Source organism: Mchenga conophoros, linkage group LG3 (assembly GCF_057382185.1).
Source record: "Mchenga conophoros isolate Kocher_MC1m ecotype Shallow Benthic linkage group LG3, M_conophoros_male_GT1.1, whole genome shotgun sequence".
Lineage (NCBI taxonomy): Eukaryota > Metazoa > Chordata > Actinopteri > Cichliformes > Cichlidae > Mchenga > Mchenga conophoros.
The window spans coordinates 32,786,191-32,809,461 of record NC_140528.1 but is presented as its reverse complement, the minus strand read 5'-3'; the positions used below and the strand labels follow the sequence as shown (position 1 = coordinate 32,809,461).

General features: G+C 42.3%; 2 protein-coding genes and 1 pseudogene across 2 annotated transcripts in view; all 3 read right to left on the bottom strand.

Annotated features, from left to right (window-relative positions):
* Positions 1-8,725, bottom strand: part of LOC146578226 (E3 ubiquitin-protein ligase TRIM21-like) — a 38,838-nt pseudogene extending 30,113 nt beyond the window's left edge.
* Positions 1-21,089, bottom strand: part of LOC146578225 (uncharacterized) — a 28,457-nt gene extending 7,368 nt beyond the window's left edge. Inside the window, exons 1-2 of the mRNA XM_085268603.1 lie at positions 21,059-21,089; positions 19,950-19,991 (exon numbers count right to left, since the gene is read on the bottom strand). Of these exons, the coding sequence (XP_085124729.1) occupies positions 19,950-19,991; positions 21,059-21,089 (73 nt within the window). The remainder of the gene's footprint in view (positions 1-19,949; positions 19,992-21,058) is intronic.
* On the bottom strand, positions 4,474-6,157 carry LOC146578227 (E3 ubiquitin-protein ligase TRIM21-like). The gene has a single exon (XM_085268556.1). The coding sequence runs from the start codon at positions 6,155-6,157 to the stop codon at positions 4,487-4,489; it is 1,671 nt and encodes a 556-aa protein (XP_085124682.1). The 3' UTR covers positions 4,474-4,486.
* Positions 21,090-23,271: the final 2,182 nt, after the last annotated feature.

The following is a 23,271-nucleotide window of genomic DNA, read 5'->3' as shown; positions in this document are numbered from 1 at the left end:
TATTAATGGATACAGCCTGATTAAAAGGAGGACTAATGTATGCAAGCAACATAGTAATGATGTAATGTTATAGTAATGTTGAATGTTATGTCTGAGCTTTAAATTGTGTTAAAATTCATATTGTTGTTTGCAATGCATATTTTACTACATTTTACGAAAGTTGCTTTGGGGATAATATTTTTTGTCTGCAAACTATTCAACAGACTTATTTCATTTTTATTATTAGGGTTATTTTATTGTATTTTTTCTTTCAGTCAGCATGTCTTCATCTGGAAGTTCTGTGGTCTTAGTATGAGATGGTTAAAGGGGAGAAAGCTAGGCTGGACTGGGATCCTGCCAACTGTTTTAAGAATGTTCAAGCAAAATAAAAGAGATGGTTTTGCAAGTTATCATTTATGTATGTTTCATTAATTTAATTAAAAGTAATGTTTACATAAGCAATACAAACACTAACTGAAACATGATTGGTGTAAGTACTACAGACATAAATTACATTTGTTCATTCAACAAGATTAACATTGGTGTAACAAACAAATATTTTACTAGTTCATGTAACAAGACTGACTTTTGATGTGCCGAGGTGTTTAAACAATATAACATGAATTTTAATTACACTAACTTGGTACAAACATGTTAACTGAATAAAAATCAAATTAACTGAATGTTAATGTTTAAATTATGTTACACTTACAAACATATTTAGTGTTGAAACAACACAATCAAGATGGATTGATATAACATGATTAGATGGAATATAGGTGGCAAGATGAAATTAAGTTCATCCAATGAATTATTTTTTTGAGTGCATCGATCGGCTTAAGCACACATGTGCAGCCGAGTCCAACCTCAAACTCCACAAAATTGCCTCAAATAGTTTCTTAGTCATGCAAGCCTACACCCGGTGTGGAGTTCTCTCCGTATGTAATAGTATCTTCAACCTTTTGTATACTCTGAGTGGAAAACAGTTAAAACATAAACATGTTTAATGAATACCTTTCATAACTTGAAATGCAAATAGAAATTATACATTTTTACAAATGATGCAAACAACAAAGTAAAATGTTGCTATTTACCCCAAAATGCAGCCAAGGCCTCAGATTTTTTGCACAATCATTTCAAACTATTTACAGAACAATCAGGTGTGTTGCATCAAATAAGAAGGCACACAAAGTATTCATGCAACTCCCAAAGAATAGGTCCTGTCCACTATAAAACAGAGGAGAACACCACAAGGTCTGACAGCAGGAGCACCTGTGACATTCACTAGTATAACTCACAAAAACCCAATAACTGCATAACACACTAACTACAGCCTCCAAACACACTAAACGTCACTAATCTCTCACATGTGAAAACTCGCTCTCTCTCTTTCTTTCGCTCTCTCTCTCTCATTGGTGTCACTCCTAAAACTTCTCCCTCTTCCTAAACAACCAAACGCCTCATGTTGCCATATCATTTTTTGATTGGTGGACATGGTACACTTCAACATGAATAAGGAAGGGAAGGGGTGTTTTTTCTTTTTCACTCGCAAGCGGAGAGCGTTTGCTAGCGCTGTCCTTAGAAAACGCAGTTGCTGAGGCGGCTGAGGTCATTTGGAGTCCAGGGAGCGCTTTGAAGACCTTCTGTGACTCTTTGGTGGCATCTGTCATTTTTTACAGTGTTGTATGTTGGTACCTCAGGTCCCACATCTCCAGATTCACTAACAGCTTCTTCCACCTGGGCCATTCGGACATTTAACAAACACCATGTCCCCTCTGTTCTAACTCTGCTGTGATCCCAACAACCGACATGTAAAGGTCGCCCAAACTAATAAAATTGTCAGGGATTATAGTGGAGAGAGAAAACAGGCGGCTCCCACCCTCTATCTGAACATCAGTTTTGAGTGGCTATACAGTATATCTGCAGAGATACGGGCAGTACAGGTGCAGCAGTTAGGTATTAAGAAATAAAAAAGAAAAGAAAAACATAAAATGAATTCATATTCAATTTCCACATTTACTAAAAGCAAACAATGTAATGATATTAAAGTAACTCCCTGATGGATGACATGAGCAATGAATAGCTTCACTGATTTTATTAGGTTCTATTTGAGTCTCAATCTGCTGCTGTTTGAAGCTCATCACCAGAAAAACAACAAAACATACAAACTCTGAGGGAAATGACCAAAACAGTCTCCAGTCTTTTGTTAGACTCTGTGTTTATAGTGGAAAACTTGCTCTTATTAAAGGAAGTGAAGGCTACATAATAGGCAGATAAGACAAACGTGTGGTGAGTGCAACTAGCAGCTGTGGTTTCCTGAATGAACGTCGATGTTCGAAGAAACGAGGTTACTACACCGGGGGACCCCATCCTTGGGGTGGACCCATTTTTGTTTTAGCATGTTTTGGGGTTTAAAAGCCACAGAGACGCGGTGCTTAGAAAAAATGCATTTCAGCTGTGCTGATGCTCCTGACACGTATAAGACTGGGGAAACCTGCATTCAGCTGGACCTGAAAAACACTATGTCCAGATAAACACAATCAACTTTTGGAGAAAAATAAAAGATTCTTCATCAGACTAACAACTAAAAACATGACACTTACCTTAACAGTATGGGCTACATCAAATATATTCAAGACCGACAACAACACTTCTCACTGCTGCTAATTTTAACAAAACTAAACAAAAAGTAGAAAAAGGCAATTCACCAAGTCTTGAAAAGTAAAACTGAAAAATAGAAACACAAAATAAAATAAAACATCCATCCAGATCTTTACCACCAACAACATAAAATCTATCTTAATTAAATGGCCTAATTCTCCAATAAATTAGCAATAATAAAGTAAGAAAAAATAAGACATTCAATTTATGGACGCTCAAATTAACAGAGCGACATTAAACGCACCTCATTGCCTGCCGTAGCGTTCTTCGCAGCTGCACTTCACCTCAAAGGTCGGTTAATACATCGGATTGAACTTAACCAAAGTCCAATTAAAGGAAAATAAATGTTTCTAACAAATACAATGAAGAAGATTAAAATAATTCACTGTCAGTTACTGTCGCTGTGAGTTTGACGAGGTCAGCTGCTTCATTTGGTTCTGCCTAAAGTTCTCTCAGTGATCCAGTGTTTATATGATAAGATACGTGTTTAATGCAGAGAGTTGGAATTACAAGTTGGTAAGAAGCTTTTTAACAAAGGTTTGATTTAAGCTTTAAGTTCAAAGGTGAAAGAAATTTCACGTTTGATGAAGGAAGATCAAGGCTAACAAGGACATAGGTCAAAGGTCAAAATAAGGTGAGAAAATATAATAGATATATATAATCAATCAATAAGGTGAAAATATCAGATAAAAGGGTTTATTTGGTTATAAGGAATAAAGAGGTCAAAGGTCAAAACAAGAGTACTGTTAAGTTAAAATTAAAGGGTCAAAGGTCAGATTAAACAGGTTACACAGAAAGGATCGGCAAAACTTAAACAAGGATAAAGAAATAATACATTAAACAAGGAAATAAATTAAAAGTCTGAGTTAATGAGAAATTAAACGTTTAAATCAGGTTAAGAGTTAAATTTTAAGCTTTTCTTAGTTAAACTAAATAAAATAATCAGAATAAACGATTGGAGGAAAAAAGCAAAGATGTTGTGATCAAATAGTTTGTACGGCAGAAAGAAAAACATGTTTCAGTAGATTGTATGTTGGAAACCACAGTAGACACAGTAGACTCAAATCATTGTTACTGAGGAATTCTGCCTTAAACAGTAAAGTGTTCTTTAACAGTGTGTGTGTGTGTGCAGCTGTTCTTTGTGTTGTTGCTGCATCGTTGCCTCAGGGGGAAAGTTGTGTGTGTGTTATGCAGACTAGCAGAGACTGCAGCTGTCAGCAGCCACACACACTTTCTATTCTTCAAATCAAATCACAGTGAAACATGTTCACTGACAGCTCAGCTTCAGCATCGTCTTCATGCTGTGACTGCAGCCGTTCAACTCTGTTTGTCTTTAACCCAAATCATCACAACATGCAAATATAATCATCAAAATGATGTGACTGGAAGGATGCAGCAGTCTGTGCTCCACCTTTCTCCTCCACACCTGCAGGTGGAGAACATGGATGCATGAATCTCTACAGAGTTCTTTGAATAGTATCCGTCTCATCAGTTTTCAGTGAACAAAACTCCTCACAGAGCCAAAATAAGCAGTTTGTATCCAACATAACTCAGCTGGACTCTGATGCTCCGTATAACAGCCACACATGAGTCTGGATTCACTCAAAGCATTGAACAAACTTTATTGGAAATGAAGCTTTTGGACATTTGTTCTCTGATATTTGCTCTTCAGCTCGAGTCTCCATCAGTGGGAACATTTCCTGATTCAACTTTTCTTCTGTTCAAATCAAACTCCATGAGAATCAAAGTGTGAATCAGAGTCCTGATGATCAGATTCTATAGAAACATGGAGACTGTAGAGGATTTACACTCAATATGTTCATTTGTTCCCTTCAAGAAAAATCAATCATTCATCCAATAAAATCAGTCGTTGATCAGTTTGATTGACAGGACAGATGATCAGAGGTGCAGAGTTTTTACCTCCATCATTGAAACAGGGTTCGAAGAATGGGTGGAGTTTGTGAGTGAAGGAGCAGCCAGTAAAGGAGTAGATCAGAGCTGCAGCACCTACATCATAAAAGGAGACCAGACCCTCCTCATAATCCACAAACACCCCCACCTTCTCAGGACCAGGATGGAGACAGAGGGGGACTAGAGGGGAAGCACAAGCTTTGTACTCATTTCCATTTCTCAGCCACACAGTCCAGAAACCATCCTGAGGTCTCAGTGTGATTATTCCCTTCCTGTTGATCGACTCTGTGGACACTCCTAAATCCCATTTAGTCTTTCCTTTAACCTGAACCTCAAAGTAAAATCTGCCTGAAGAGAAACTCTGCTCTCCTAAAACACAAGGACACTGAGAAAATCTCTCTGGGTTGTCTGGAAGTTTCTTCCACACATCACTATGATAAACTTGTTTTCCATCATCAGACAGGATGAGGTTAGGATGAGCTGTATCAGGATCCAGAGTCACATCCACCTCATGCTGCTGCACCCTCTGCAGCTCAGCCTCAAACAGCTTCTTCTTCATGGGTTTCCAGACTGTCTCCTCCAGCTGAGCCACAGCTCTCCCCACAGTCCCCTCATATGATGGTGGATGAACTCTGACCTCTGTCCAGTCCTTGCTGGGTGGAGCAGCTTTCAGGGAGGAGAAGCTTTGGAGGAGGTGGAGGTGGTCTTCAGAGCGTGAGAGCTGCTCCACCTCAGAGCTTCTCTCCATCAGCTCAGAGATTTCCTGTTCCAGATCTTTGATGAGACCTTCAGCCTGTTTCTCTGTAGCTTCCTGTTTGTCTTCGATCTCCTTCATGAGCTCCTTCAGGCGTCTCTCAACAGACTCCATCAGAGCCGTGAGGACCTGAACACCTTCTGCTTTCTGTCTGTCTGCAGCATCTTTACTCATCTTCACCGACTCTGTGATCTCCTGAATCTTCAGTCGTCTCTTCTGGATCATCTGCTGAATCTCAGCCTCTGTCTTCTCCAGCTCTGCCTTCTTTCCTTCATATTCTTCTCTCAGAGGAACAAACTCGTGGTTCTTGTGGTCTAAAACAGAGCAGAGCATGCAGACACATGTCTGGTCGGTCTTACAGAACAGCTCCAGGAGTTTATCGTGCTTCGTGCACATCCTGCCTTCCAGGTTCTCCACAGCATCAACCAGCTGATGTCTTTTCAGGCCTTTCAGTGTCAGATGAGGCTCCAGGTGGGTCTGACAGTAGGAGGTCTGACACACCAGGCAGGACTTCAGGGCCTTCAGTCTGGTTCCAGTGCAGACGTCACAGGGAACTTCTCCTGGTTTGGCAGCTTGTTGCTCTGAGCTGCTGCTGCTGGCTTTCTGCTGAGCTTCACGTCTGAACTGAGCAACCATCTCAGAGATGAAGGTGTTGACCCTCAGCTGAGGTCGAGTGTAGAAAGTCTCTTTACACATGGGACACTGACAGATGACATTCATGTCCCAGTGCTGACTGATGCAGGTTTTGCAGAAGTTGTGTCCACATGGTGTAGAGACTGGATCAGTGAACACATCCAGACAGATGGAGCACAGAAACTGATCTTCAGATCGCAGATTGCTGGCAGCAGACATGTCTGCACTCTGAGGGAGAAAGAAGAGAAACATTTGATTCAAAATTCACTTTAAATTTCATTTTACAAAGAGAGAAACAAGCGTCAGTAGTCTGAGGAGCTTGGAGAGAAAAGCGTCTGGACTTCTTTAAGTTTCTACTCATCACAGAAGCTTCTTCACCTCATCCTCAACACGGACCAAGGAATGAATACTGCACTTTTGGAAGAACTCCCTCCCCTGCAGCCTCTTATCATCAAAGGGACGGAGGTGGAGAGGGCAAACAGCCACAGATTCCTGGGACTGCAGGTTACATCAGACCTGAGCTGGACTCTCAACACTACAGCAACTGTGAAAAAAGCCCAGCAAAGGCTTTATTTCATTCGGCTGCTCAGGAAAGCTGGCATGAACCACCACCCTCTCACCCAGGCCTGCAGAGGACTGATAGACAGCATCCTCACCGCAGGCATCACTGTCTGGTATGGAAACACTACACAGACAGAGAGGAAGGCTCTGCAGAGTCAGAAAGTCTGCAGAGAGGATTATGGGAACAACACTTGCATCCATGGACCTGCACATACAAAGCTGCACATAGAATCTCAGACACAACAGAGCGGACAGCAGCATCACACACAGAACACGATTCTTCAACAGCTTCTTCCCCACAACTGTCAGACTGACGGCAAACAAAAACACACTGAACACTTAAAATAACACAGCACTACTTAACCTCACTTTGAATGTATCATCGGTTCACTGACCATCGGGCAATACACTCACAACAGACTTGTGAAACAGATCTGTGGAACAAATGTGCAACACTGTGAGTGCGATAAGAGGTAGAGAACTACACACTCTCTGTACATTTTCTTCTTTTTCTTTGTATATAGAAAATAGTACGACTACCCTACTCCGGACTTCATTTCTATCCTTCTGCTTTTTCTGTCTTTATATTGTTAAAGTGTGATTTGACTTGGAAAGCTCTGCACAAGTATTCCACTGTGCATGGACTGTTGGTCCTGTGTGCAAATGTCAAAATAAAAATCTTGAACCTTCAGTTGTCAGAGTAACTGGTGGAGACCCAGCAACACACTCAGACACAAACTGGTTCATCTGAAACACAAACTGAACAACGTCGTGTCTGCTGTACAGTGCAGCGTCCAGATGAACAGGATCAACAGGATGAACATCTTTTTAACAGTCGTTACAAAGATGTGAAGTTGTTTGGCTGACACAGACAAACAGTATCCCACATTCTTGATTTTTAGCTCACAAACACGTCTTATAAGGACTTATTGATCCTGAAATGTTGGAGGTTTTAGCTCTTTAAACAGTAAAGTTACAGGAGGATACAGATAATTATCAGGAAAATGTCCTTGGTTTGTTAAAATGATCCCGTCCGATAACACACGAGAACAATAAATGTATCATTTTCTGTTGTAACCCACAAACTGAACGGTCACACTCATCTTTCATGTTGTCACTAAAACATCACTCCTTCCACGTCTAGTTGGTCGTGATGGAGGCGGAGTGCGTTGGGTCCGCTTTCCCTGCCCAGCCGATGTTCCTGATGCAGGGAAACAGATCCTGTTGGGGATCCCTACCTTGGCACAACACCTGCCATGGTCTTTGCACACTCACCACAGTAAATGCATCATGTTGTCAGCTTTACAGTATCATAGTCAGAGAAACTGGTCAGGCCGCTCTCTTCCAAATGTCTACACTTCACCCTTTTACTGTCAGTGGGCTCAGAGTCCATCTAATGTGGCTCATTATCTGATGCCGTCTGCAGACCAGTGTTAGACACTGAGAGGTTGATGGCTCCGTGTCAGAGCACCGGCCTTAACGAAAAAGTTATCAATCGTTCTTTTCATCTTTTCTCATTACCCACAGCTACATCCACTCCTATCACGCTGCTCACCTCTGCTGCGACGATTCAAACAGCTGGAAAGTAAATAATTTGGAGACGGTGCGTTTGTGTCACAGTGAAGAGTGAAAACAGAGACTTTCTAAAACGATGATGCATGTTAGTCATGTGATGCAGGCATGTGACCAATTAAACAAAGATAGTGGAGAGCATTATACAGCAGCAGTTTTGACAGTCCTATTAAAGATGAATATCAGTCTGCACATGCTCCACAGAGCTTTTCTTCAAATTCTTTAATTCTCTCTCGCTTTTGCAACTTTGTACTTTTGTGTTACTCGCAGCAACAACTCCACCTCATTGTTAGTCCATTTTAAAACTCGGTGCTTTTCCTCCACCTCTGCTGCGACGTTTCAAACAGCCGGAAAGTGAATAAGCAGCAGACAGAAATGAGACCGGTTGAATCGTCTTGCGTTTCACGCATGCGCAGGACTGGAACGTAAGCGTTTTCAGCCGTCTTAATGTGGACGCACAACTCTGTGAAAACGACTGAAAACACTAGTGTGGACGCGGAGCGCTGTTTTCAAATCTATCCGGGCGAGTGTGGACGTAGCCTAAGTGGCACCATGGAGAAATGAGGTGGCGCTCTAGAGCCCTGATAAAGTGAACAGAGTGAAGATTTGTGTAGAAGCAGGAAGTGTGGTCAGCTGCACTCACCACTGTTGCTGAGACAAACCTGATGGACTCCAGTGAATCTTCTTTTAGAGACAAACAGGACTCGACTGCAGCTCTGCTGCTGCTCTCTCACACTTTCACTTCTGCAAAATGACGTTGAGCTTCTTGTTTTTCAGCTGTTGCTCCGCCTCTTCCTGCCTCTCTCTTTACAGGAATCAGCCGGTCTGTACTCAGTGACTGTGTGCAGCGGGTGGGAGGTACATACAGTGTGTACTGAAGTAGAAGTACTACTGTTAAAAATACTCCAAGTACTGTTTCAACTTCTTTACTCAAGTAAAAGTAAAAAGTACTGGCTGTGAAATGAGAGTAAAAAGAGCTGATTGAAGAACATTTCTAACACATGTTTATACAAAGCTAACTGAACCATGTGCTGCATCAACGTGATAATAAAATAATATTATTCACTTTGTTTCTGTCTAAATTTGAATTCTAATAAATATTTTAGCTTGAAATAAGTGAAAAAAATCTGCCAATGGAACAAGTTAAAACTCACTATTTTTTCTCTGGTTTCAAGATTCACTGTCTTGAAAAAAGTTCATATCCGGTGGCAGACGCCCTCAGACATCAGTGCGTTGGTGGTTCTTTGTGTCCGGGGATGGGCGTCCAGGTACACACCGGCTCACTCCTTGGTGGCTGCTTATCGGGGCCTGGGGCTCGCTCGGGCCACTTCGGAGGTGGGGTGCCCCCGGCCTCTCGCCCTGGGGCTCGGTCACTCAGGCGCAGCTGGCTGCCGGCGGAGCTCACGGGCGCGTCACTGCAACCCCCCCTGGCTTCTGCTCCGCGGCTGCTGAGTGAGCCCTCATCTGGGACTCTCCTCAGCTCTTACTGGGACAGTGGCGCGGCTGCCCCTCTGTTGGTCTTCCTTGGTCTCTTGTGTTCTGGGGGCCTCTGGATGTCTGGAGTTTTGATCTCCTCCATACCTGCTTCATGCCCTGGAGGACGGGGCTGTGGCCCCCCCACACCCTCTAGCAGATCATTACATGAAGGAACCTTTTAAAAACAAGCGCGTCCATGCTCACAGGTGTACACACGGGTGATCGCACCCACAAACTACACCCTTTTTGGCTCCTACCTCAAAGCACACTGTGTTCTGTTGATCTTATGTGCTGCACAATAATGTTTAATATTTAGTATTAACTGTTATATTCCCATATATCATTGTGATGTTGTTTATTCTATTGCTCTTGTTCTCTGGATTCAAATATTGGGGATGGAAAATGGACTATTTTTCCTTTTAATTTCTTTTTAGGTAGAAATTCTGAAATTACACGAACCTGCTCTCAACTCAGGCATTTTAGACTAAATCAACTTCAGAATTCTCAAAAGAACCTCAAACCTATTTTCAGCTCTGGAGACCAGAGTCACTGAATAGGAGACTTGGATTTGCACCCTTTAAAAATGTGTAGCTAGTGTTAGTGTGTTTATTTAGGAATCACAAGCCAAAACACTTTATTTATGACTATTGTTTTTTAATGCATTGGATGATTAAAAAATCGGCATGTACATGGATCTCTTCCATTCAGAAATCCACATGGCTGCAGCCAACTTCCCAGGAGAGAGTAACCTGTCCTAGCAGTTTTATATCAGGACCAGTTAAAACTGCTGGGGTTGACCTGCTTGTTTTGCAGGCCCTAATTCTTTTATATGGATACGTCTGCAGGTTTCTAAGTAGTTGTTCAGTAAGTAAAAAACTACAGATTCTACTAATCACAACATTAAACCCAACATTAGCAGGTTCCCATAGCCAGTGCTGGCAAAGGTAGGTTAGGCCCAATCAGCTCTTACTGGCTAAGTAAAACAGAGACATTTAAAAAGCAATCAGAGTTAATGAACCATCAAACCACCGAGATCACTGGATTAAAGTTAGGCGACTTTGGCAATATCAGCTGCTGAGTGAGCGACCTGAAAAATCTGTTTAGTAAACATTACAGTCGTTTGAGTCCCGCTCGTCTAAATCGCCATCAGAAAATTAACAAAGCATACAGAAAATGAGGAAAATCCGACGTTAATTCTGAAAAACCAACTATCTTCAGTCATTTAGTTAGACTCAGTCAATCTGGTCTGAACAGAGGAAGTGATGATTACAACAGGCAGATAAGGAGAACATGTGGTACATGCAGCTAGGAGCCGTGGTTTCCTGAGTAAAGGTTAATGTTTGATGAAAACAGGTCACTTTCCTCTCTTACAGACACGACATGAAGCTTCAGCTCTGTGAGTCAGTCCAGATTACAGGACAGAGAAACGCAGAGTTAAACTTCTAAATTTTAAAGAGTTTATGCAGTTGAAACAGTTTTCTGTCATTTGCTGTATCTTCATACACTCGAGTTAAATATGAGGTGCTTACAGGAAATACACTACTTGATTTGTGTCCAAACACACAAACAAATATCAGATACAACCAGCCTTAGATAAACAAAAGAAGTAGTGATCACTTCTTCTCACTAAGGAAACAAAACCAACAGATCTGAACAGATTTCATGTGAGAGAAACTATCAGCGAGAGCTTCCAGCTGCTGAAAATAGGCTCTTTACCTTTGACCTTTAGTGTGTGTTGGAGCTGTGATAAAGAATTGAAGAAGGGAGGGTTTGACTCACCGAGGAGCAGAGCGACAGATGAAGTCCGCATGTTGTCATGTTGGAGACCGACAGCAGAGTGATACCTTCAGCTTCACCACTTCCCTGTTAACATCATCAGCTCGTCACGCTGCTGCTTCTCCACAAGGACGAGCTGTTTCTAATACACTCGTCTTCATCAGAATCAGAGAAACTTTATTGATCTCAGAGGGAAACTGAGTTATCATAGCAGCAAATATACAAGAAACAACATATAAAATGAGTGTAGAAACAGAGATATGATAACAAAACTATTAAGATAAACAGATGAATACAGAGACATGGGACTAAATAGAAATATACATATGAACGTGGAAAGACAAGCATACAGTCCTGAGTGGACATAAATTATATGTGCAGTTTGCTAATACTGCAGTTTATGCAGTCTATGAACAGCTCAATGCTCCTTCTGAGAACAGGAAATAACAAAGAGAATACAACTTTATTTATATAGCACATTTAAAACCAGCAGTACCCCAAAGTGTTTTACAGTAATACGATCATTTATAGGAGGGAAACATTAAAAGCCAATAAATACACCAACAGGTGGAGCGCACTAATTAGCTGCAGTGCAGTGAAAATATGTAAAAGAAAATACAAACACAACTCGACTAGGAGATTATTTAACAATAAAATAAAATAATTAAAAATACATAAAAGAACATTTACAGGATACAGACAATAACTAGGGAAGGCTAGATTGAGTAAATCTTTTTATTAAATTATGACCCCTGTGACTTTACCTGTAAGCTTCTCACTGGGAAGCTGCAGTTTCAGATCGCTATGAAAGTCCCGTGACCGACTGTCACTGCAAGGCTGCTGAGCTTGAACAACTGCCTTTACAAACCCAGTTACACAAGATCTGGGGGCCTTCGTAAAATGTAAATAACAACAGAAAGAACTGTTTCACAAATCTCAGATTTCATTTTTTATTCACAATAGTATGCAGAAGTCATTTAGAAAAAGACCGAGGTTGTGATCAGGAAGATTTTTCATTTCATGAAGTTTCTGCATCTATAACCAGAAATGGTGGAATTATGTAAAAACATACAGAAAAATGTGTCAGTGCTTCTTTAATTACCTTATTAAGCAGAGAAGACATCAGATCATCTTTTTTTAATGGAGTGTTTGCCCAGGGTGCCAAACAGGCTAGCCTCTGCCTATTACTAAAAACATAAATAAAAACATTTAAGTTTGTGGTTTTAAGGTGAAAAAATGTGTAAATTTTCAAGGGGTATGAAGACTTTTTCAAGCCGTCCTAATCCCACAGATGATCTTCTGTAAGGGAAGTGAGTCTGGAATCAATGAGGCAATTAAACACCTGGTTGGTGGCAGAGCCTGTAGTGTGGATGGGATTCACTCTGAGTTCCTGAAGGCTCTCGATGTTGTAGGGCTCACTTGGTTGACAGGCCTTTGCAACGTTGCATATCTGGGGCCCTTGACTCTCAGACTCGGGTAGTGGTCCCCGTATTTAAATATTGGGGAGTGAAGGGTGTGCTCAGACTGTAAGGGGATCACACAACCTCAAAGTACAAATTTTGACCGAATTTTTCTTCCTTTCAGCTGATTGGTTAACGTCATGTCAATCACAAATTTAACAATCCAATGAGAGAACAGATAGGTTTGGCTGTTGGAGGGGTGCTTTACTGAGCTTCAGGTCCTGGAGGTAGTTCATTCTTATGGTTCTTATGGGCTAAAATTGTTGGTTCTTCAGCCTAATTATTATTAGACTGGTAACAATAATAATTATTGTTATTATTAGTTTTCTTTTCTTTCTTTAAAAACAAACAAACAAAAAACCCAAATCTTTTTTGCACACACACCAATTTGCATCTATAGATGCACAAACATACATGTTTTAGATATTTTGGTTTACAAGGTTACAAAACTCAGTTCACAACTAGTCGGTCAGATTTACAAGTACAAAATATTTATGACCACAATTTGAGCCCATAGATGTGTGTGGAGAATCAGTTTGTGTTGAACATGTTTCACCTTCACGAATCCTCACAGTCAAGGGAGGAGGAGACAGGGAGGCAGGAACCAATGAGAGACAAGGAGGAAACTGAAAAGAAGAAAATAAAGAAGAGTGAAATAAATGAGACAAGGAGAGAGTAGGAAACGAAGGAGGAGTGAAGGATGAAGGAAACTTTGAGACAAGAAGATAGAGGCAACATAGGAGGAGGCAGGAGATAAAGTGAAAGAAGAGAAGGGTAAAAAGAGTAAAGAAGCGATGAAGGAGACATACATAGAGGAGGAAGGAACAATGAGACTGGAGAAGTAAGAATGTGAGAGTGGGGAAGACATGGTGGAAGGAGGGAGGAGACAAGGAGGCAAGATGAAAGGAGACACATAAAGGGAACAGAAATAAAGAAAGTTAATTTTGGACAATTTATGCCTTTATTTTCAATCATGTGACTCCGACGCCCTCTGCTGGTCAGTGCTAACGTCACACAGCTCACAGAAGAAACATTTCCCTTTGTTTGCACTCAGGTTTATTTCTGATGTCATCACTCATCTCTGTGTCTGATAGAAGAGACAGGTTACTGTTAATGTTTGTCTGACTGACACAATAAAGCCTAAACATTTATTCTTTACTGTCTTTAGTCACTTTGAATCAATAACCAGGATCCATTTACCTGACTTTACCTGTTTAAACTCATTCGTGCCTTTAATGCTACATGGAATATACAAAGGAGCACGAGGAAGATGAGGAGAGGACTGAACAGCGCTTGCCTTGCCTGAAGATCATTACCTCTCCTCACCAGCAAGTCTGCAGCTCTGACCTCCGTTTCCATCATTCATTTTCCATTTGATCTTCTTCTTAGAAGGGTTAGGCACGGAGAGATTTCCAGAGTGAAGGTAAGTTGTTCGAGGTCCAAGGGATGAGCTTAAGGTAGAGTAAGAGACGTGGAAAACTAAGGCACACGAGAACAAGGGACATAAAAGCCAGCTCCAACATGGAGTAGCTGACTAACTGGTGGAGAAGGAACGTCAGTGTGAGGCTTAAATATCTCCAGCCTGATTGCCAAAAATCAGCTCCAGGTGAGTGGAGCAGATGAAGAGATTATGGGCCTGCTTGGGGCGGATATGAAAGAGGTTCAAGAACCTGGTGGAAATTTGCAGCCACTCACCTCGATTGTAACGGAATGACACACCAGTAAACTCCACTGATTTGTTGTTTGTTTGAGTTGATGCTCCCCACTCAGGCTCTCAGCAGCTTTGGGTAAGTGGACAGTAAAGGTACTGCAGGCAGGTCTTGCAAAATAAAAAAGCACATTCTTGAAGGTTAGATGTTTATTCCACCTCAGCTGTGGGATGAACAGTGTGAAAAAGCTGTTTCATGGATTCTATTTGCAGGTTTACGTCCTGTTTGAGTCTCACTTTGCTCATATTTGAAGCTCATCATCAGAAAGTAACAAAGCATACAAACTCTGAGAGAAATTAAATTTGACTCAGTTGACATGATGGAAAATTAGTAAACAGAAGAGGAAGTGAAGACTATACAACAAAGGCCGGTCAGACAAACATTTAGTACATGCAGCTAGCAGCTGTGGTTTCCTGAGTGAAAGCTGATATCTGATGATTGTTGGCTGATATCTATACAAACCATCATGTTACAGAAACTGAAAACATCTCTACTTGATTTCCTCTTCACAACATGACAAACAAATATCAAATAAAACCAAAACACAAAAGAAGATGAGTGAACTCTTCCTGTCGCCTAAACAACACATGAAACTGTGGACAGACCTGAACAGATTTGATTTGAGAGTCAGTCAGTGAGAGCTCACACTCTGTTAGTGTGTCTATCTGTGACAGATGAGTGAAGCACTTCAGTGTTTACACTCAGTGTTTGTCCTTCATGGGCCACCATAAATGTAGCAGCAAGGCGCATTAAGATCAAATGAATATCGTGGAGGGGAAATCAACAGAGGACAGGAAATCTCTACCTTATCCCACTGGGATTCAGCATTCTGAACAAGCTGAAGATGAGAGAGCAGAGCCTGGCTGATACCAAAATAAAGACTATCACAGTAATCAAGCCTGGATTAAATAAATGCATGAATAACTTTCTAAAGTCAGCAGATTACAAAATGTTCTTATTTTTTGCCCTGAGCTGGAAGAAGTTGGCTTTTACAACGGAATTGATTTGTTTCACAAATGAAAAACTGCCATGAAAGAAATCACTTGCAAATTTTTTAATCAGGAAGTTCTGGAGTTTTCCAAAGGGCTAAGGTCACCCTAAAGATAATAACGGGACTCAAATCGTAAAATCTATGTTCTTTGATCATTTACATGCAAAATATTTAATGTCAACCATGATTTTAAATCATTGGGTTAATCTAGCAAAACTGCACCAGCTGTTTGTGGTCAAACAGCCGCTAAAAAGAGCTTAGTAATAGTAATAACATGATAATAATAATAGTAATAACATCTTGGAGATTGAGAGACCAGTGACGGACATCTAGAGCAACTGTAAAATTGGCATGCAGTTTTTGCACTAAAGGAAAATCACTACCATCTCATGCGCCTACCACATTGGCGCCAGCTGTGGCCTCAAGGCTGGAGCTGGACAACAAGACCTTTCTCCATGATAACAGACTGTGTTTAGAATCTTCGTTCCCATCCTTTGCACCCCAAACACCTCTGCATGCTTATCTCCAAGGCCGAGGTCAGGGGGCAGATCTGGGCCCAGCGCATGCTACAGGACCAGATGTGCTGTCTACACCGGCTTACCCCCGCCCCTGTTGCTTGTGCTTCCATGGTGTATTAAGATTCGTTGAGCGCTTAGAACAGGTACTGCTGAAGGGATTGGCTGAACAGCTGTCCCAATCCAAGGAATGGGTACGAGTGCAAGGATAGGTTGTGTCTTGGCCACTGTCACCCTACGAGTAGGGACAGGCATGGGAAGTAGTTGGACACCAGCCAGGGTGCAAAGGTGGACTGGGCCTTGGATGTCCTCACGCTGGGAGCAGGTGACAGCTGGACACTAGCTGTTGCTACCTGAGGAACTGATATGGTTGCAGGGACAAGCGGAGCCCTAGCTGCTCTAGGCAACTGGGACTGACTGGACCACAGCGACCACCATTCAGGGAACTGGAAAGGGTGCAGGGGAAGGCAGGGTACAAGCCTCTCTGTGAGCAGGAACAGGCAGAGAGACTGGCTCTAGGATGGTCACGGGAGGGCAGAAACAACCGGAAAGAAAGAAAGCAGGGAAACTATAACTGATACGGGAAAATTCGACTGAACCACACGGCGTTGTTGAGGTGGAACTGCTGAGTGAAACAAAGCTGACCTTGAGGAGACAGGCATTTGAGGAGGGAGTTTGTGGGTCGTCTTCTTCCTTCTACTCATCATCATTCTTAGTTTACTGTAGTTCATGAGGTCATGGTATTTCATTCTCAGTAATAATTTGATCCAGTTCAGCACACTCTCATGTTCTGTCAGACACTGTTTATCTTTTCTTTCTTCATGGCGGGAAACAGTCCACAACGTTCGAACAGCAGTTAAACTGAACTTAAACACATAAAACACTTCGTGGTTTATCACACCGGTTGTTTTACCTTTGATCATTTCCCACTGGTGTCAACAAGGAAGCCCTGTCACGCAGAGACTTCAGCTTCTCTCATCAGTTAACCACACGAGCAGCACCTGTTTTGATGTGGGTGAATGAACACTCGACTCTGGGGAAAAACAGCTACTGACTCAGGTGACTTCACCATTTATCTGCTTTTGATGTGACTGCTGCGTCTCACACAGGAGAACTTTCTCCCGTCACTTTGGTGACTCTGCATCTTCATCAGCTCCTCGTGTGGAATCCAAAAGGTGGCCTAACCTCATCTTTGATCTCTCTCTGAGCGACTTGTCAACTTTATTTTTCACCAAACACACATGGATAAAGAAAATTTCCCACATTTATTTTGGAAAAGGGCAGACGTTCATACTAACCTGAACTGACTCACACTATGTACCAATCACATTCTTCCAGTGCAGCGATCTGTTGAAGCTGCAGGATCAGTGCCACGGCTGTCTGACACTGTCACTGTCCCATTTTTCAAACAGTGACTCGACCACAGAGACCACAGTAAAGGTTTAGTGGAAACCAGTGACAACGTTAACTGTAAAACAGGAAACTAGCGACAGAGCTGCAGACCTGCTGTGGATCCTGCGTTCCTGTCCCACTTTCAAAACTTTTGATATATTTGAGGTAAAAATATTTTTTCCATGACCACATGTTACGACCTCAAAGTAGTGATGCTGTTTAAAACAAATAAAAACAGAATCCAATGATTTTCAAGTCTCATATTCTCTCAAAGACAGAAAACCAAACACGTCAGAAGTGTAATTTTGTAATGCTCCTGTACAGCCTCGCCTTTTAACATCATTCTGGAAATGTCTGTGAACTGAGGACAGCATTTTGGACTTTTTGGGAGTGGGATGTTGCTCCATCCGTGTCTGATGGAGGGTTTTAGCCGCCCAGCAGTCCTGGCTCTTCTTTGTCCTGCTTCTGGTTTCATGATGCTCCAGATGTTTTCATTGATGAAAGATCAGGACTGCAGGCAGGCCAGTTCAGCACCTGACTCTCCTACTATGAAGCTGCGCTCCTGGAATAGGTGGTGTGGTGAACTGTGTTCATTGACAGTCATTTCTGGAAGTGTTCCTCCTCCAGCTGTTGGTCTTTGGTACCACTTGGTTTTCTCTTCTTTTAACCTGGTTTTGGTATTGTGTTGTTAATAAAATATAAGATTTACAAATCTTTGTATTCTTTGTTTATTTACACATTTTTTAAATTTAAAATTTTTAGAAAATGGGTTTACATTTAAATTTGTCCAGAACAAGAAACTTTCAGATTAATTTAGAGACAGAGGTCAAATACACATGGCAGCATGAAGAGGAGAAAAAAAGTCTCATCTTCTTCAACTCTCAATTTCTCTTGCTTTTATCGCTCATTTATGTCACCTGCTAGAATGTGTACCTGTAGTGTTTATGCTCAGGCTGGAGTAAATCCCTTCTGGTTGGATGACTGACATCTTATTGGCTGACTCTCTAATGGTGACCTCGGCATATGTGGCATCATTTGTAGAGGCTGGCTGGTGTCTCCCTGCAGAAATGATGTGATGTGAATGAACGTTGGTGATCACTTCATAGCTGTAGGATGTTTAGAAGACCTTCATAGACAGTCTGATGTTACAGGTACAGGATTCAGGAGCAAAGACTCGTTGATTATGGATTAAGCAGAGCCATGATGGCAGCATCAGAGTGATGAGACCACAGAAAACTGTTCCCGTATCATACCACCTTAACAAGTGACAGCCAATCGGGAAAAACAACCCAAACTGGTGTTTGTGTCTGTGGGGTTTTAGTCTGAATCTAATTTCTAGGGAGCGATCCTAAAATTGAAACCCTGATGGAAGCTGTCTGGACCTGACTTTGAATGAGAGATAAGCCAAGTTTATATCAGTAATACTTTTCATTTTTATGGACCCACTTCCAGAACTTTTAAAACTTTTCAATTGGGCCATGGGAACGCATCAGTCTAAAGATGTTGGGACCCAGTGCTCTACAAAATAAGTGCAGACAGGAAAGTCCCTCAGATTTTCTCAAGTGAAATTTCAAAATATTTTAATTTGCTGCTTGAACCAAAAGAGCCCAGGTGGGTCAGACAGATATCATACCTGTGTGTTTCTTCCAAAGAAGCTGAACTAGAACCAAAACCAGAACCACAAGGACCAGAGAACCTACAGTAACTATGACTGGGATGATGAAGGAGGGATTAGGAAGAGGAGGAGGAGAACAGGAGATATGGATGTTTGCTGATGTTTTTGTTGTTGGTGGTGTTGGTGTAGTAGGATCTGCAGGAAAGATATGAAGCTGGGTCATTCAGTTTGTTATCAGCTCAACAGGTTTAAGCTTTAAGAGGAAACAGTGTTCTGACCTCTGACCCTCAGAAAGCTCTGAGGAGATGATCCAAACTCATCAGTAGAACACCAGTAGAGACCTTCATCAGACTGCTGCACGTTAATGGTGATGTTTTTCTCTGATTTAGGTCCAACAGGACGTCCATTAAAGTAGAAATAAGCTGCGACTGTGCCACCAATTTTGTTTTTACAGCGTAGAGTGACATCACTTCCTGTCCTCACAGGAAGTGCAGGGATCTCCAGGATCACATGTTTATCTGAGGAAAAGACCCACAGAGTGAGTTAGAGGTGGTATAACAGTGTGCTGTTAGTCTGATGAAATGAAAGACTTCATTACCTGATACAGTGATGTTGACTTCTTCACTCTTCTCTCCAGCTTCACCTTCACACCAGTAAACTCCACTGACTGGGCTGAACTCATCAAAAACACAGGATGGACCATTGAACCTCCTGAAGCCCCGCCCCCCTGCTCCACATGACTCAGTCCCACTTCCTGTGTCCCTCTTCACCGTCCATCCATCAGAGCCCAGCTGACCGTCACATGTCAGAGACACTGAGGCTGCTGTGAAGAACTGCTGAAGGTTTGGACTGACGCTCAGAGAGACTGGAGGACAGACGGACAGTTTCTATCAGTGTTTACACTCAGTGTTTGTCCTGGACCATGGTGCACTTCATCTACTCACCTGCACAAACAGTCAGTGCAGACAGCAGCAGCACACACACACCTGCAACAGGTCAGAGGTCACTGAAGGTCAGAGGGCAGGAACCTGTTTCAATCTGGTCTTGTTCCAAAAACATCACATTAAAGGGGGGAGACCTTTAATTCACTTTGAAGGTTCTGTTTAGGTTTTAAAAGTACATTTAGACTTATAAACATCACACAAAGCGCCAGCTCAGTTTTAACACATGCTGACGAAACTATGTTGGTACACTTGGTCTGAATGAGGTGGGCGTCATATCTGTTTTGACAATCCAACACCCTGCACCTAAACATTTCCCAAACTAAGCAGATTTTGGGGAATTGTTGATTATTGGCAGCAGAAGAGAAACTGCTCCACACTCAGGCTTCATGAAGACTCAGCAGTTTGGGGTGGATGGGCAATAGGGAATAAAAGAGTAAGGGGTACAGCAGGCAAGAAAAGCATTCTCAGGATTAAACAGTCAGAACTTATAAACCAAAGCCATGGGATAAGGGTTAGTTGTTTATTCAGCATCAGCTGCTGAATAAAAACCTGGAGAAGCTGCTTCATTGATCTTTATTCACAGGTTTGAGTCCCAGTTTGCTTCTGTTTGAAGCTCATCATGAGAAAAATAACAAAATGCACAAAAGTAAGGTAAATGACAAAAAACAGTCTCCAGTCCTTTCATTAGAGTCCACATAAAGGAAAGTTTGCTCTCTATAGTGGAAGTGAAGACTACATAACAGACCAGAGGAGCATGTGGTACCTGCAGCTAGCAGCTGTGGTTTCCTGAATGAAAATTGATCTTCGATAAAAAAAAGAGGTTGCCTGACTTCTCTACAAGTCAACATGTTAAAGACAACAAACTGGATATGAAGGTCCAACTCTCTGAGTCCAGAACACACGATGGATCTGAACTTTAAAACAACAAAAACACTAAAGAAGAAGAGTGAACTCTTCTTCTCGCATAAACGTAACTTCAGACTTTGGACAGACCTGAAGAGATTTCATTTTAGAGTCAGTCAGTGAGAGCATCCAGCACACACTCTGTTACTGTGTTATAAGATAAATGAACGCTATGAGTGAGTGAAGGATTTCAGCGTTTGACTCACCGAGGAGCAGAGACACAGATGAAGTCTTCATGTTGTCGGGACGACGACTGGCAGCAGAGTGACACCTTCAGCTTCACCACTTCCCTGTCAAGATCATCACGCTGCTGCTTCTGGACAGCGAGGACGAGGAAGAGCTGGTGATGCGCAGTTAGCTGATTTGGATCAAAGCTGGCTCCTTATTTGGTACAGAGGAGGGAAGTAGAGGGCGGAGGTGGCTGTGAGCTGGGGTTTAAGAAGCTGCTGTACATCCAATCATCCAATCAACACTTAGGAACTCTTTCAAACCAGCAATCAGCAGCATCCACCTGCCTCAACAGTCAACACACACATATCCATACTCACATCTCAGAGAAAGCAGAGAAAGATGCACACCATCCCGTGGGAGGAGCCAAACGTCTAAAAATATTTGACCATGTGATCATGTATCATGAAATTTACCCCCACCCCAAAATCAAACATTTCTCCCCTAAAAGAAATGGACTTGGGGTTCAGAGTGTGTTTGGGGAGTGTGGGTTCATCTTGTCTCCACACTGGGTGAGTGCTGAATATTTGTATATGTGTGTATGAGGGTGGTGTATGTTTGTGTCTGTGTGTGCATGTTTGTCTATGTCTATGTGTCAAGTCAGGTCTCACATACTGGCTCACTCCCGGCGGCTGCTTGGCAGGGCCTGGCATCCGTGACTCCGTCAGGCTACTTTGGGGGGTGGAGGGCCCTCAAACCTCGGGCCTCGGTCTGCTCTGGTGCAGCTGGCTGCCGGCCCTCTCTGACTTCTGCACTGTGGCTGCTCGGTGACATCCCATATAGGCATCTCTTCAGCTCTTTCAAGGAGGGTGGAGCATCTGCCCATCGGGTGGTCCTGGGGGGTGCTGAATCTATGGCTCCCCACACCCACTATAAGATCGTTACACGGAAAAACCTTTTGAATACAAGTGCACACAGGTGTGCGTCAAGATGAACCGAATCAACCTTTTGGGCCTGCAGGGAGGGCACTGGCTGCCTCGAGAGCGAAATGCCGTGACCTGTTATTGGAGATACAACATCAGGAAATCTTTATATGGTTTTAACCTGCTGTGCCCAGAAAATGGCACAGCTCATGGTGTGTTTGAAAAGCTGGGAAATCTAATATTGGATGCACTTAAGCTGCAACTGGGAACCAGCAAAGTAACACATTCACATTTAATGAAGTTTGGTGTGAGTGAGCAAGTATTTCACTGAGGCAGTACAGTTCAGGGGGATGTGTAGGCTGGGATATCATCCACGTAGGCTTCTAGTTGAACAGCGTTGACCAGCCTCATCAGGAATGTTGCCGTTCACGTCTGCTAAATTTTTAAATCCAAAACTTCAATTATATTGTACGAAATGGTCAGGTGTGCAAAAGCATGTATGCATGATTACAGTTTTTACTGCCACGAGGACTGGACCGGATTCTGGACCGGAGTTTTTCCCATTTTGTGGATAAGCTGTCGGTCCACCGTTTACCTCAGCTGTCAATGCTGGAGCTGAGAAATGTCCACTTTTATTTACTCTCAAACAGGGTGTAAAACTTTGTGAAAGGAGTCTTGTGCAACCAGTGTTGGGGAGTAACGGAATACATGTACTGCCGTTACGTATTTAAAATACAAAATATGAGTAACTGTATTCCGTTACAGTTACCGTTTAAAAAGGTGGTATTCAGAATACAGTTACTTTGTTGAAATAAATGGATTACACTGCGGTACTTTCCTGTTTCATATTGTCGCGGGTCAGGACTGTTTGGGTTTTGTTTGACAGCTACGTTCTGTAGTTCCGGGTGGCAGCGTTGCGGTTGCCATGGTTATAGGGTGACGCTCTCGCTCTGCGTGTTTCCTGGGTGAGAGAGCGCCTTTTTGTTGTTGTTGTTGTTGTGTTAAGCTAATAGGCAGAATGCAGAATGTAGCCTCATGGGCAGTGTAGCCTCTGTAGGCCTCTGATTCCACCTATTGTTGATCCGGCCATGCATGCTCCTTGCTCAAGCCTATTCCCTGCTTTTGCACCGATTTCTCTGCGTGACTTAGAGGAGTTGGTGCTACATGCTAAGCCCTGTGGTTCCCCGAATGATGTTGTTACTCCCCGCTTTCTCCAAAAAGTATTTCCCATCATTGGACCTTATATCCTGAAAATTATCAATACTAGTCTGTTAACCAGTCATGTTCCTAGTGGGTTTAAACGTGCAGTCATACACCCCTTACTTAAG